General features: G+C 42.3%; 1 protein-coding gene across 1 annotated transcript in view; it reads right to left on the reverse strand.

The window, feature by feature from the left end:
• LOC311034377 (phospholipid-transporting ATPase ABCA1) overlaps positions 1-13951 on the reverse strand; it is a gene marked incomplete at its 5' end in the record, with an annotated part of 244246 nt that overhangs the window by 16974 nt on the left and 213321 nt on the right. Inside the window, one exon of the mRNA XM_084042257.1 lies at positions 12846-12938. Coding sequence (XP_083898383.1) covers positions 12846-12938 — 93 coding nt within the window. The remainder of the gene's footprint in view (positions 1-12845; positions 12939-13951) is intronic.

The following is a 13951-nucleotide window of genomic DNA, read 5'->3' on the forward strand; positions in this document are numbered from 1 at the left end:
TAACATATCATTATGTATAAAATGGTATTACAATATTATTTCTATATTTATAACTGCTCTGTGCAATTAGATGATACACGACTTGTCTCAGCACAACACTACAGTTCACACCTGGTCTGATGTATTCCTTATATTTATACGACTATTGAGTTTTACAGAAATTACTCGTTGTATGACATTAAAAAATACCAAGTTCTACGGCATCCAGATATATATTATAGTAATTAGCCTTGGGAACCAACGAGCCATGTGTCCCAAAGGTCAGGAGCAAGATATTTATAGGATGAGTCGAATACGCATCAGCTATTACGCACACTCAAGTAATGAGTTGAATAGCCCCAAATAATCGAAACACAAAGACCACAAATATACCACTGTTCAAAGACTAATCACATGTTAGATGCTGCGAAAATGTGTTACAGCAAACAGATATGTGGTGTCATTCTGGTGTTGAAACCGCATGAGCACCATAACGGAGCACCACGACAATTATATGCATAATTATAATTATTCTTATTGTGTCCAGAATAACCATATTCTGGATACAAAGTGCTTTTGTCACTGCTGAAATGGGCTTAAGCCAGGCTCCCGTGCAAATTAGCATTCAGCAATTTCCTGGTTGTATGTACGCTACGTCTAGTGAGCACCAAATAAGATTCGGTGCCTTGTTATTTTGTCATTAGCACTCTTATGACCCGTTGTTTTCAGCCTAATTAATTCCCTAATGTTAGATTTACTCATAGAAACGTCCATTGTGGGCCTGCAAGTGTGATAGCAATGAATTGAGAGGCAGAGGGAGGCTCCCATAATGGCAATTAAGAGATGTGGTGAATAAACTGTGGGCCTCCGCTCTCCCTGGGGGGGCTGAGAGGGAGGACATGCCGCTCCGTGCTAGTGGCTGAGAAGCAGAATGGATGAGCCTCATGGCTGGCCAAACCCCTTTAGTTGCAACATGACGGCTTGAAGTTAAAGAGCCACAATAAAAGGCCCAAATGTGGTCGCTTGTGTGCAATTTGTTTCAGCATGCCTTTTCACCAATACTACAGTGTTATTGTGGATATGACATTACATTTAATTTAACCCATTAAGACCGGGGGCGCGTCTGTGTCATGTTTAGATTTGAGCTAAAAAGCATTATTTTATACTTTGGCTATTCAAAAATAGCAGATCTACAAGCTCATAGCGCGGCACCGAGTGCCGCGCTACGAGCTTGTAGATCTGCTATTTTTGAAAAATGAAGAAAATGTGTGCAAGTCTTTGAATATATATATTTTTAAAGCGAACATTTGTAACTTAAATCTTTGCTTCCGGGGTTACCTGGAACAAAATATTTTGAGATGGGGGTCCGCGGGCAAATACATATAACTTTGGGGGTCCTTGACATGAAAAAGTTTGAGCACCACTGATACAGAAACATACGTTTTTTCAGAAAACTGTTGGGATTTGGAAGACATTTGGAGAATCGGCTTCGAGTCTTAATGGGTTAAAGGCGCTATAGACAACATTCAGCCGTGGGATGTCGCACTACACTACACTTCACGCCTCTGTGGCAAAAGGTTCCGTATTTCCCGGAGTCACATCTACATGGCAGTATGCATGCAGTCTGCACTATTTTAACTTTAATAATTTAATTATTTCACAATCATAATAAAATGTTTTGAGGAAAAAGTGATTATATCTACTTTAACACCTTTAGGTGTTAACCCATTTTGGGGCGGGAAACCCTATTTGTAACTATACCTTTCAGGACGGGAACCCTTTTTGGGGTTCTGGTTGCTACTGTATGTACAGTTTTTAGAATCGCCTCAGGTCTAAATGGGTTCATTAACGATACATCTTACACTGGGTGAGGCTACATTATGTTTAGCATGGGTTTACAAAATGCAAACAAGTAACACAAAATTCCATCCGGGTGCAGGCGCCAGATCTGTAACATGAAAAATTCCCAGAGCCACGCTCATCAAGCTTTATTCATCATCCAATCAAGACTGATCTCCTTGTGTTTAGCAAGGAAAACAGGAATCGTGTTTTACCTAAAGGCTCTCACGCTCAGCCAACACACAAGATACTAGCTCAGCCAAAATATAACAACACACCAGCATGTTGTTGGGCAAAAGTGTTTGAGGCCAACACGGGTAATCAAATTCTGCTCGTCAGCAGCAGTAAAAAGGTTGATCAATTAGCCTTTTCTCAATTCTACCTATACCTCAGTTTCTCTCCCGTTTCTCTTCACTCTCTTTCTGTCACTTTACTGTGGCTTACGACGGCCCAGCAGGAGGTTTTATCTTTGACATTGAGCGTTTTCAGTCAGTCTCTTTGTACTCGCGACTTAACAAGCTCTTTCATATGTGTGTGTCAAGCGATTCAAACAAGCTCTTTGGTGCATTATATACCGTGTCAATGCTGTAAGTTATTTATTCATTAACTTGCACTTTTGAGATGTGGTTTATACGACTATGACCATGTATCATTATGTACGGCCTAAAGAGCAAATAACAAATGGACTAAATTTGCATCAGGTCATCATCGCGATGATCACCAGCCTCGTCTCTCTATGCCCTGCTATGCTCTGCATTTTCATTATTCCACCTCAAATCTATCCTCGCCCCCGCACTGCCTAGGAGATGTGCTTCTGTGTAATTTAAAACAAACAGCCAAACTCAGATAAGGGAATGATGGCCAGAACGTAAAGCTGCGGCCTGCTTTTTTTTTAATCCCACAATTTTGTAACCCTTTTTCACCCGGTGCCAATTATCTAAGTGATTCTGGGCACTACACTCCCCACGCCAGCCTAGGGAGCCCAGAGCCGAGCTCATACCTCCTTCAATGCATGAGAGCCAACTGACCTTCTTATCACCTGACAGGGGGGAGTTTCCCCGGTAGGACGTAGCGCGTGGAAGGAACACGTTATTCCAACCAGTTCCTTTCCCCTCCATCAGGCGCCCCGGCTGTCATGGGGGAGGCGGTATAGCGACCAGGATTACTACATGTTTTTGTGAGGGTATTAAATACCCTAGGAGACACGGGGAGAACATGCAAACTCCACACAGAAAGGCCCTTTCGCCAACCCCACCTAGGGTAATAAGATAATAATAATACTACTACATACAATTTATATAGCGCTTTTCTAGGTACTCAAAGTCGAGGGTATGGGCACTGATGAATGCTGCTGCCCTCTGACGGAGACGAGAAGGGTCGCCACCTCCACCATGGCCATATCTATAGGGTTTGTGTACAAGGGAGGGGTAGGAAAAAAGCAGAGCAAGAGATCATGCTGCCGTCCGGGACGCCTGGCGCTTTGATCGGGCAGGAAAGTCATTTAGAAAGCTTCCTGGTGTTTCTAGAGGGGTCACCACCAAAGCTAGTGGCCAGAAATGCCACGGGCAAGAGCTGGGACGAATGGTGTGTGTGTGTGTGTGTGTGTGTCTGTGTCTGTGTCTGTGTGTGTGTGTGTGTGTGTGTGTGTGTGTGTGTGTGTGTGTGTGTGTGTGTGTGTGTGTGTGTGTGTGTGTGTGTGTGTGTGTGTGTGTGTGGATGGTGACCAAAGGGGACTGTGCTTTCTTTGTGTTGCTGCACCCTAAACCTTTGAAAAATCTCCAGCCCCTCCAGTGACCATTTCAAATCTAACCTAAAGACCAGCCTTTTCCCTCTCGCTTTTAAGCTCAGTCTGAGGTCGACCGAAGGTCTATGTTTTTGTAAAGTCCACTGAATGCATTTAACTTTTGAATATATATATCTTTTAATACTCCCTTATGTTTAAATCAGGGTTGCATTGCTCATATGGGACGGCCTTGCACACCGCGCAGGAACCTATTTGACCAGGAGCACGCGCAGGCACACGCATAGATTTAAAACGACTTTAACTTCACACCTCAACAAAGTTTACAAAGGCTCCCGACTCACACCAGGTGAATGAACACAGGAATGAGCCTAGATGCATATCAATAGGCTCTATGCACAGCAGCCATTTTGGAGAAAAAATTGGGCCTCCTCTTACTTCCTTCACAGGTGTTACCAATGATACTAATGAAGGCTCTGTTCCATTCTGGTCAAACAGAGTCAGGGTGCTGATATTGTTGCATGTTGGCTCCCTAGGAACACTAGTGGGTCTCAAAGTGTGGTCCAGGGACCCTCATGGTTCCTTGAGAGGGTGTAACTCTGAGAGTGTACAAATGGAACCAATTTGGTTCCATTTGTACACTCTCAGAGTTATGGGGGTCCTTGAAATTAAAAAGTTTGAGAACCACTGTGCTACACTAAACGGAACAAAGCCTTCATTAGTGTCACTGGTAACACCTGTGAAGGAAGCAAGGAAGGGGCCCAATTTCTGTCCAATATGGCTGCTGTGCATAGAGCCTATTGTCCATTGTGGGACCTGTAGTGTAGGTGTTAAGCGACGTGCGCGTCACGTCATTAAAATAGAGTGCAACCGCGTTCCAATTCAGCATTCAGCAACACTGGTTTTAATCATTTTGTTTTGTTCAGTTTCTCTTTACTTTAGCTACTGTGATTTATGCGTTTTACGTTCGTTTTGTCATTTTTGATTGGAAAGCACTCAACTCCTGTTGTTTTTAAATGTGCGCTATATAAATAGCGACGACTTGACTTGCCTTGACATGGAGAGTGTAGTCTGTTGGCAGCGGCAAGGCACATGTAATTTAACCGTTTTATACATATATACTGTGCACAGTATTGTTTAACCTCAACGCAGCTCTAAATGTTTGTGTAGGTGTATCCTACAATGTATCAATTCCGTTCTACTTAAAACGTGTTAGTGCTTTTATTCAAGTGGATCCCTGCTAGTGACAAGAACAGCGCACCGCAATGCATTTGTCCATGTCCTAAAAGTAGCTGTAATAATAATTACAACTAACATCACTGATGCGTTGTAAACTGCAGGAAGCATTATACCCCCATCCATCTGCGTCCATGACACAACACTTAAAGCCTCGGAAACTACTTAGTTAACCCATTCGATCCGGGAACGCATCTGTGTAATTTTCAGATTTCGTTGGCTATTCAAAAATAGCAGATCTACAAGCTCATAGCGCGGCACCGAGTGCCGCGCTATGAGCTTGTAGATCTGCTATTTTTGAGAAATCGTGAACATTTTTGCAAATCTTTGAATATATATATAGAGATTTTTAAGCGAAACTTTTTAACTCAAATCTTTCCTTCTGGGGATTCTACAAGTGTCTTCTAAATCCTAACAGTTTTTTGAAAGAAGAACTTATGTTGCTATAATATCAGTGGTTCTCAAACTTTTTTTCATGTCAAGGACCCCCAAAATGATATGTATTTGGAAGCCAAATCATTTTGTTCCAGGGACCCCCCAGAAGCAAATATTGGAGTAAAAAAAACAAAACATATATATATATATTCAAAGATTTGCACAAATGTTCAATATTTTTCGAAGAAATAGCAGATGTACAAGCTCATAGCGCGGCACTCGGTGCCGCGCTATGAGCTTGTATATCTGCTATTTCTTTGTATCTGAAAATGACACAGATGCGTTCCCGGTCTTAACGGGTTAACAGCACACCTGCCTCGCTGATGCTGCTGAGTGAGTGGCGAAGGAATTTATTGGCCAACTTCAAGCAGATTGATCCAAACTTTTTAGACACCGTTCTTGTAAAAAAAAAACTCCTGCGCCCGCACACTACATTACCTTAATGCATTAAAGGCACTTTAAAGCCCACTTTTATATCTCGCTGCGCTTTAAGCAAGGAGAAAACAGGGTGTGTGTGTGTGTACTTACTTGGCGTGCACAAACCGAGGGAGGGGGGATATGAGTGATATCAATCAGTGTGAAATCCTGCATCGGCAAGCATGCGTCCTTCGTAACTGACAGTGTTATAGAGGGGCCTTTTATTGGTTCCCTGCACTTCATTTGGGTTTACTTAGCACCTGGGAGCTCTCATGGCCGGCACACCACTACAGTAAAGGACTATTTTACAGCCACAAGTTTTAACCCTTCTTCTTCATTTTTCCCTCTTCTTCACCAGACTTTCATCATTTTTTTCTCCTATATATTTTTTTTTAATCAAAAGTTTTATCCCACGATTTTGGAACCCATTTCTTAACCCAGTGCCAATTCAACAAGTGCAGTGACAATCATTTGCGGGCAGTTGTGGAAAAAGTACTAAAATTCTTTACTTAAGTAAAAGTATCAATACTGCAATATAGAAATACTCTGTTACAAGTAAAAGTCCAGAATTCTAAATTTACTTGATTAAAAGTACTAAAAGTATTGGCATCAAAATATACTTAAAGTACCAAAAATAAAAGTACCAAAATGTCTGAAAATAGCAGATCTACAAGCTCACAACGCGCCGCGATGCGACGCGTTGTGAGCTTGTAGATCGGCTATTTTCAAATAGCCTACGTATAAAATAGGCCTGAAGTGGTTAAAGTATGTTTCATAATATCATAATTTACATCTGAAAAGTAACTAGTAACTAAAGTTTTCAAGTAATTGTACTGGAGTAAAAGTACAATATTTGCCTCTGAGATCTTAGTTTTGTATTAGTTTAATAGTTTTAAGATGTATTGTTGTTATTAGCCTTTTAATAATTAGTCTGTATTTGGTGCTTTTGGTAGTAGATTTTCGGTATTATGGATGACATGTTTGTCTTTGTTATGTCTTGTTATGTTGTTACTGGCAGAGCTGTGTAACATTTATTTGCCTCTTCTCTTGGCCAGTGCACACTCGTAAAAGAGACATTGGTCTCAATGTGATTTTACTGGTTAAATAAAGGTTAAATAAAAAATAAAAAAAGATGTAGTGGAGTAGAAGGAAAAGTATTGGAAATTGGAAATACTCAAGTAAAGTACAAATACCTCAAAATTGTACTTAAGTAAATGTACTTAGTAACTTTCCACCACTGTTTGCGGGCTTCGGCCATCATTCGCGGGGCAGTACTTGTGCCGTACCTGGTATCAGAGTACTTGGAGGCCAGTCTATGACATCAGTGATGTCAGACGTCTCCATATTTTGGCAAAAAGCCCAGACAGACAGACAAACAGACAGAGATTTGTGGATGGCATAGGGTGCGGCCCGGGCCTGCGGGGGGGAGAGGTATACCTTTCAATTCTCAAAGTAATCATGGGTCGAGATAATGAAGGAGCCTCTTAAAATGGCCACCCTGTCCAGTTCCTCGAAGCACATTAAGAATCTGTGCTCTCCTCCCTTTTTGCCTTCTCACTCACCCCTCTGTGTGTGTGTGTGGCTTGAATGAGACTATTTTGGCTCATTTGGGGCTTGATTTATATTCAGAAGCGGGGTTGTTAAAGCCAGCATAAGGGCAGCTTGGTGATAAAAAGACAGGGTCGTCACTGAACTACAGGGGGCAGCACTAACAAGCACTTTGGATGGCTGTGGCTGAGAGCCCCTACCACCACCTGAGAGAGAGAAGAGGCAGAGAGACCACGGTGGAATAAATAAGGTTGTCAAGAGGAGGAGAAAGGAACGGTTCACAAAAAGTGAGTGGGTTTAGTCAGTTGAAGGAGGGCTTCAAGGAAAGGTGTTTTACACATGAGCAATCTAGGGTCAAAATGTGAACACTGGCCCCACAGCGGGACTCATGCACAGTGTTGCCAGATTCTGTGAGAGAAACAAGCAGCCAGGTCTAGGAAAACCAGCCCAGAAGAAGCGACTATGGGCCACATGAGCACTTTAACATATACATCAGCTATTTGAAAATAGCAGATCTACAAGCTCACAACCCGACGCGTTGTGAGATTGTAGATCTGCTATTTTCAGATAAAATCTTGCGGGGAAATTATAATAAGCAGATCTGGCAACCCTGGGCGGGACCTGTCTCTATAGAGTCATATTATACCTAAAAACAAAGGCAAAAATTATCTTATCCACATCAGAAAATCATTTATAAAATAGAATTGAATTCTCGCAGAAATCCACACATTCACACCTGGACGCTGTCTGGTACAACAGGTGTGTTTTTTATTGGGCGTCCACAGAGGGTCAACGCTGACCATGTGGAATCATTTTCAAATATTAAATTCATAATGTAAAGTGTGGTTTCATACAGCAGTTTCGTCCTTAATAGCCTGCACAGGGGTGATTTTTAATCAACTCTAGCAAAGATGAAAAACTTATTTTTCATTTCACTTCGTCTTTAATCTAATGACACTTATGAACCGCTTTAACCCTATATACTTCGCTGACTGGGGTCCCCAAGGGGTCTATGCTTGGTCCCTTCCTTTTCTCGCTCTACACCAAAATCTGTTGTGATGCGTCGAGAGCTTCTAGAGCAGCTATTTTTGCAAAATGTTAACCTATAGTTTCACTCTTGTTTGCCTAATACGACATGCCCAGAGTAGGGATGTTACGGCCCATCACCCCTACAGTGTAATCGCTCGGTGTGGGTAGCATGCATGGGTTCTGCAGCGCGGACCATGGGTGAAAAGTCTGAGGTTTTCAAGAGCCACCCACTGTACACTTGTATGTGGGGGGTACATGGTTACACAAACACATGGTGGGATAGTGAGGGGAAACCAAAACAGAGAAGACAGCTCTTAATTGCCTTTTCAGTCATTAACAGGGCCCCCACACCTCATGAAACATTAATTACACAGAGCGCTGACGAGATAGGAGGCGCTTAATTAGAAATTATCCACTGCGTAGCAAGAACTGAGCGGTAGTATTTCAATACCGTGCAAATTGTCCATGTGAGATCTAAAATGAGGACCCCCCCCCCCCATCCCCCCTCCAAAAAAAAGACAAGAAAAGAAAAGACAAAAATCAGGACAGGCTTATATAGCTTCCCCTCTCTGGCTATCTATCGAAGTGGGGGTTTCCATTTACCTGATTACATGTTGAGTTAAAGTAGGACATATCTTAACCCCCCCCCTCCACACACACACACCGTCCCTGGCTCTTACCTAATGTATGTTTCGGCCAGGTTCATAAATTATTTACGTCACCCTGCCTCTTCCCCCTGTGGACGGGATGTAATCGACACAGAGGAACTGTCGATTACCCTAACATCTGGGAGGGAGGGTTTTAGCAGCGCATCATGCATCACTCTACTTTCTCTCCGTCTCTTTCCCAGGTCACTCTCTCTCTCTCACCCGGGTCACTATCTCTCCCCTCCTCCTCCTCTTCTCCCTCCCTCCCTCCCTCCTCCTCCCGCTCACATGTTCCCTATCTGTCTACCTATACTCTCACCCCCGCAGCTATTTAACCCTTTAAGACCCCAGAAGCCGATTCTACAAATGTCTTCTAAATCCCAACAGTATTCTAAAAAAAAAACGGATGTTTCTATATCAGCGGTGCTCAAACTTTTTCATGTCAAGGACCCCCAAAATGATATGTATTCGGCCGCCGACCCAAAACATTTTGTCCCAGGGACCCCCCAGAAGCAAAGATTTGAGTTAAAAATGTTCGCTTTAAAAAAATATATATATTCTAGGATTTGCACACATTTTCACGTTTTTTCAAAAATAGCAGATCTACAAGCTCGTAGCGCGGCACTCGGTGCCGCGCTACGAGCTTGCAGATCTGCTATTTTTGAATAGCCAAAGTGTAAAAGAATGCTTTTTTAGCTCGAATAAAAAAAAATGACACAGATGCGTTCCGGGTCTTAATGGCTTAAAAAGCCTCGACAATGATATGACATTAGCGCTCTCTTGATGGGAAATACCCTTGACACCGGCTGGCCCCTTCCTTGCTGTTTTTCAAACCACCCCCCCCCCCCCCCCCGTTCCCCCCCTGCTCGACTTGAAAAATGGACTGCTCCACCCCTCATCCCAGGTGTATTGATCTCTCTCTCTCCACGCCCAGATTGCCCCCCTCTCCCTGTCTTTATGCTCCGCTCCACGCGTGTGTATTTGTGGTACGTGTGTGTGTGGGTGTGTAGTGTCTGTGTGTGTAGTGTCTGTGTGTGTGTGTAGTGTGTAGTGTCCTTCCCTCTTGCGATCTCACGCGATAGAGCCGTAATAATGTCACCAGACTGTACCTAACGTAATGGATTGGACTCGCTCGCTAATGTACCTGCCGGAGGGGCTCCAGGCATAAGGGACTGGTCTTGAAAATGTCAGGCACATATCAGAGAGCGCACACCCAGGTGCCAGGAGTTAAGGTCAGGGGGGATGGAGGGGTTAGGATGGAGACCTGACAAACTGTATTAACCCGTTCAATCCGGGGAACGCGTCTGTGTCCTTTTAGGTTTTTAGCTATAAGCATTGTTTTTATACTTTTGGTTATTCAAAAATTAGCAGATCTACAAGCTCGTAGCGTGGCGCGAAGTGACGCGCTACGAGCTTGTAGATCTGCTATTTTGTTTTAATCTTGAAAATTTGTCTTTGAATATATATATTTTTTTAAAGCAAATATTTGTAACTCAAATTTTTGCTTCTGGAGGTTCCTGGAACAAAATATTTGACACATTTTCGCTTCAAAAAACATATTAAAATATTTGCACAAATTTCACGATCTCAAAAATACAAGCTCATAGCGTGGCACTCGGTGCCGTGCTATGAGCCTTTAGATCTGTTTTTTGCCAAAGGAATCTAAAACGACAGAGATGCTTTCCCGGATTCAATGGGTTAACAGCCATGTACAAAGGCTATTAGGGGTGTGAGTCAAGAAAGATATGTTGGAGGCAGAGTCTATGGGCAGAGAGAGAGAGAGAGAGAGAGAGAGAGAGAGAGAGAGAGAGAAAGCAACATATTTCACACTATGAACTGGTCTAGCACAGAGGCCTGCAACCCACGGACCCACAGTCAAAAGCTGTCAGTGCGGCTGACCTCACATTGATCTCTGATGCAAAGATCAATGTCACTGTGGACAATAACACAAAGAAGTGTAACTTTAGCTTACCGTCCCACTACTTGAGCATTTCAATGCTAATTCGGATGAAATATATACATTATTAAGCACTTAAGGCCCTACGTATCAACCTTTTCATCAACATCAGCAGATAACATGAACATCAACGAGCAACATGATGAAACACAGGGCAACAGCACCAATTCAAATGGAATGTATTGGTCAAAGAATTCCAGTGATGCACTTTTAGAACATTACTTATATCATAATCTCTCAAGAACAGATTCTGCTCTGTGTTTGAATCTGTCGGTAGCCGTGTGTTGACAACCTGTGCGCATTGGTTACAAGTGGGCGTGCTATCAGATCAGGAAGTAGGCCGCGCTTTACCCAATCAAATGTAGTGGGCGGGATTTACGTGTGTGCCGTCCCTTCCCCACTAGAAACAAGCCGAAACTCATTTAACAATAGCGTCCTCGAAGCCGACAAGACTGCACAGACGGAAAGTTAGTAACATTTTAAATTGCTCTTTCATCATAGAAACAAGTGGGCTTATAACCAAAACGATCCATGTTCTTTGGGAGAAGTGGTGTTAGTGTTCCGTGGAGAAATATTGTTAGTGGGAATGAAAACATAGTCGCACCACCGGAAGTGGAGCGCTGAAGGCAGACCAAAAACCCCGGTTTCCTTGCGCACGGGTGCTCCGTTGAGCTTGTCCCAGAGCCAAGTGAATAAGTAAAAAACAGCAGAAGGCGCTGTTTTTCCTTTTTATTTGGCGATGGATTCCCAGATTGCTTATATCATGACTCTGATGAAGATGCGCTAGGCATCGAAACGCTAGTCATGATATAGCACCGTACAAATAAAAAAGGCATTTAACAGTCCGTGATGCTCCAGCACCTCATTCCTTTTGATTACTTATATTACTCATTCAATAGAAAGGTGAAATGTCAACATTGAAAATTGGCGTTGCTTGTTGATATTGATTGTAAGAGATACGTGTATCAGGGCCTCAAAACTCGATATACTTTGTTGACCTGGGTCCCCCAGGGGTCTGTACTTCCCTAAATCACGTCACTGAAAATAGCTGATTTATAAGCTCACAATGCATCGCATTGCCTGCGACGCGTTGTGAGCTTGTAGATCATTTTCACAGAATGTTCGCCTATTATGGCATGGGCAGAATAGGGACGTAAGCTGGTGAACACAACTGGATTCCCAGGCAACAGTTTAAAGTAGACTTTCTTACTGCATGTAGAGGATAGTCAGGGATTTTTGAATAAAATACAACAAAATATAAACACTGTGGGCGTTGGAGGGGGAGTTGCTTGTACTCGATGTACTCTAGGAATATCAAACGGTTATTTTTCATCTACTTTGTGTATCCCCAGTATGCTTCTTCAAAGTTCAGCATCGTAACCATGGGGCTGAGAGAGAGAGAGAGAGAGAGAGAGAGAGAGAGAGAGAGAGAGAGAGAAAGAGAGACAGAGTGAGAGTGAGAGAGAGTGAGTGAAAGCGAGAGAGAGAGAGGTTGATGCTTTTCGTCGATTTCTGTTCCATTAATCTCAATTCAAGCAGCTCTTAACCCATTAAGACCTGAGGCCGATTCTTACAAATGTCTTCTAAATCCTAACAGTTTTCTGAAAAACCTATGTTTCTATATCAGTGGTTCTCAAACCTTTTCATGTCAAGGACCCCCAAAATAATATGTATTTGGCCGCCGACCCCCATCTCAAAATATTTAGTTCCAGGGACCCCCAAAAGCAAAGATTTTAGTTGAAATGTTTGCTTTAAAAATATTTATATTCAAAGATGTGCGCACATTTTCACGATTTTTCAAAAATAGCAGATATACAAGCTCATAGCGCGGCACCGAGTGCCGCGCTATGAGCTTGTAGATCTGCTATTTTTGAATAGTCAAAGAGTAAAATAATGCTTTTTAGCTCAATTCAAAAAAATGACACAAATGCCTTCCCTGTCTGAATGGGTTAAGATTCTGCTCTACTCCATTACTTCTGGGTCCAGTGGTGCTTTGTAGTGGAACAAGTAGCCTCACCTGTTCTTCAGGTGCTGGATGCTCCCGAGGCACTTGAAGCGTCCATTCACCATGATGGCCATGCGCGTGCACAGCGCTTCACACTCCTCCATACTGCCAGGGAGACAAAGAGACATCTTTTTTTTGTGTTTCGCTGCACAGACATAATATTGAGCTTCCGTCTTTTCCTTCTGAGAATAGTGAAGGGTAGCTTTGTGTGGGTTTTTTTTTGTATGTGCCATGAGGGTTAGAATCCTGATTGAATCTGGTCTTACTACCTGAATAGGCCCAATATTGATCCTTCAGAATCTCTTTAACCCATTAAGACCTGAGGCCATGTCTAAAAAAAATCAAAATCCTAACAATTTTTCGGAAAAAAAAATATTAAAAAAAAATTCACGATTTTTCAAAAATAGCAGATCTACAAGCTCATATCGCGGCACTCGGTGCCGCGCTATGAGCTTGTATATCTGCTATTTTTGAATAGCCAAAGACATCTAAAGTGACACAGATGCGTTCCAGGTATCAATGGGTTAAGATGTTTCAACCGGCTGCCCGGCGGGAGAGATGAGCTTACGTACTTTTGACGCCAAAGTCTGGTGAGGATGTTGTACTTTTACAACATCCCTTAGAGCCAGTGGTGGAAGACAGTGGTGGAGAAAGTATTCAAATCTTTTACTTAAGTAAAAGTATCAATACTGCAATGTAGAAGTTACAAGTAAAAGTCCGGAATTCAAAATTCACTTGAGTAAACATACAAAAGTATTGGTATCAAAGTGTACTTAAAGAACCAAAAGTAAAAGTACTAAAATGTTTGAAAACAGCAGATCTACAAGCTCACAACGCATCGCGCGAGCTTGTAGATCGGCTATTTTCAAATAGCCTAGGTATAAAATACGGCTAAAGTGGTTAATGTATGTTTTATAATGTAATAATTTATATCTGCAAAGTAACTAGTAACTAAAGTTTTCAAACAATTGGAGTGGAGTAAAAGTACAATATTTGCCTCAGAGATGTAGTGGATTAGAGGTAAAAGTATTGGAAATTGGAAATACTCAAGTAAAGTACAAAATGTACTTAAGTAAATGTACTTAGTTACTTTACACCACTGGTGGAATAAGTACTCA

This window comes from Gymnoscopelus microlampas (assembly GCF_963454915.1).
Source record: "Gymnoscopelus microlampas genome assembly, chromosome: 19".
Classification (NCBI taxonomy): domain Eukaryota; kingdom Metazoa; phylum Chordata; class Actinopteri; order Myctophiformes; family Myctophidae; genus Gymnoscopelus; species Gymnoscopelus microlampas.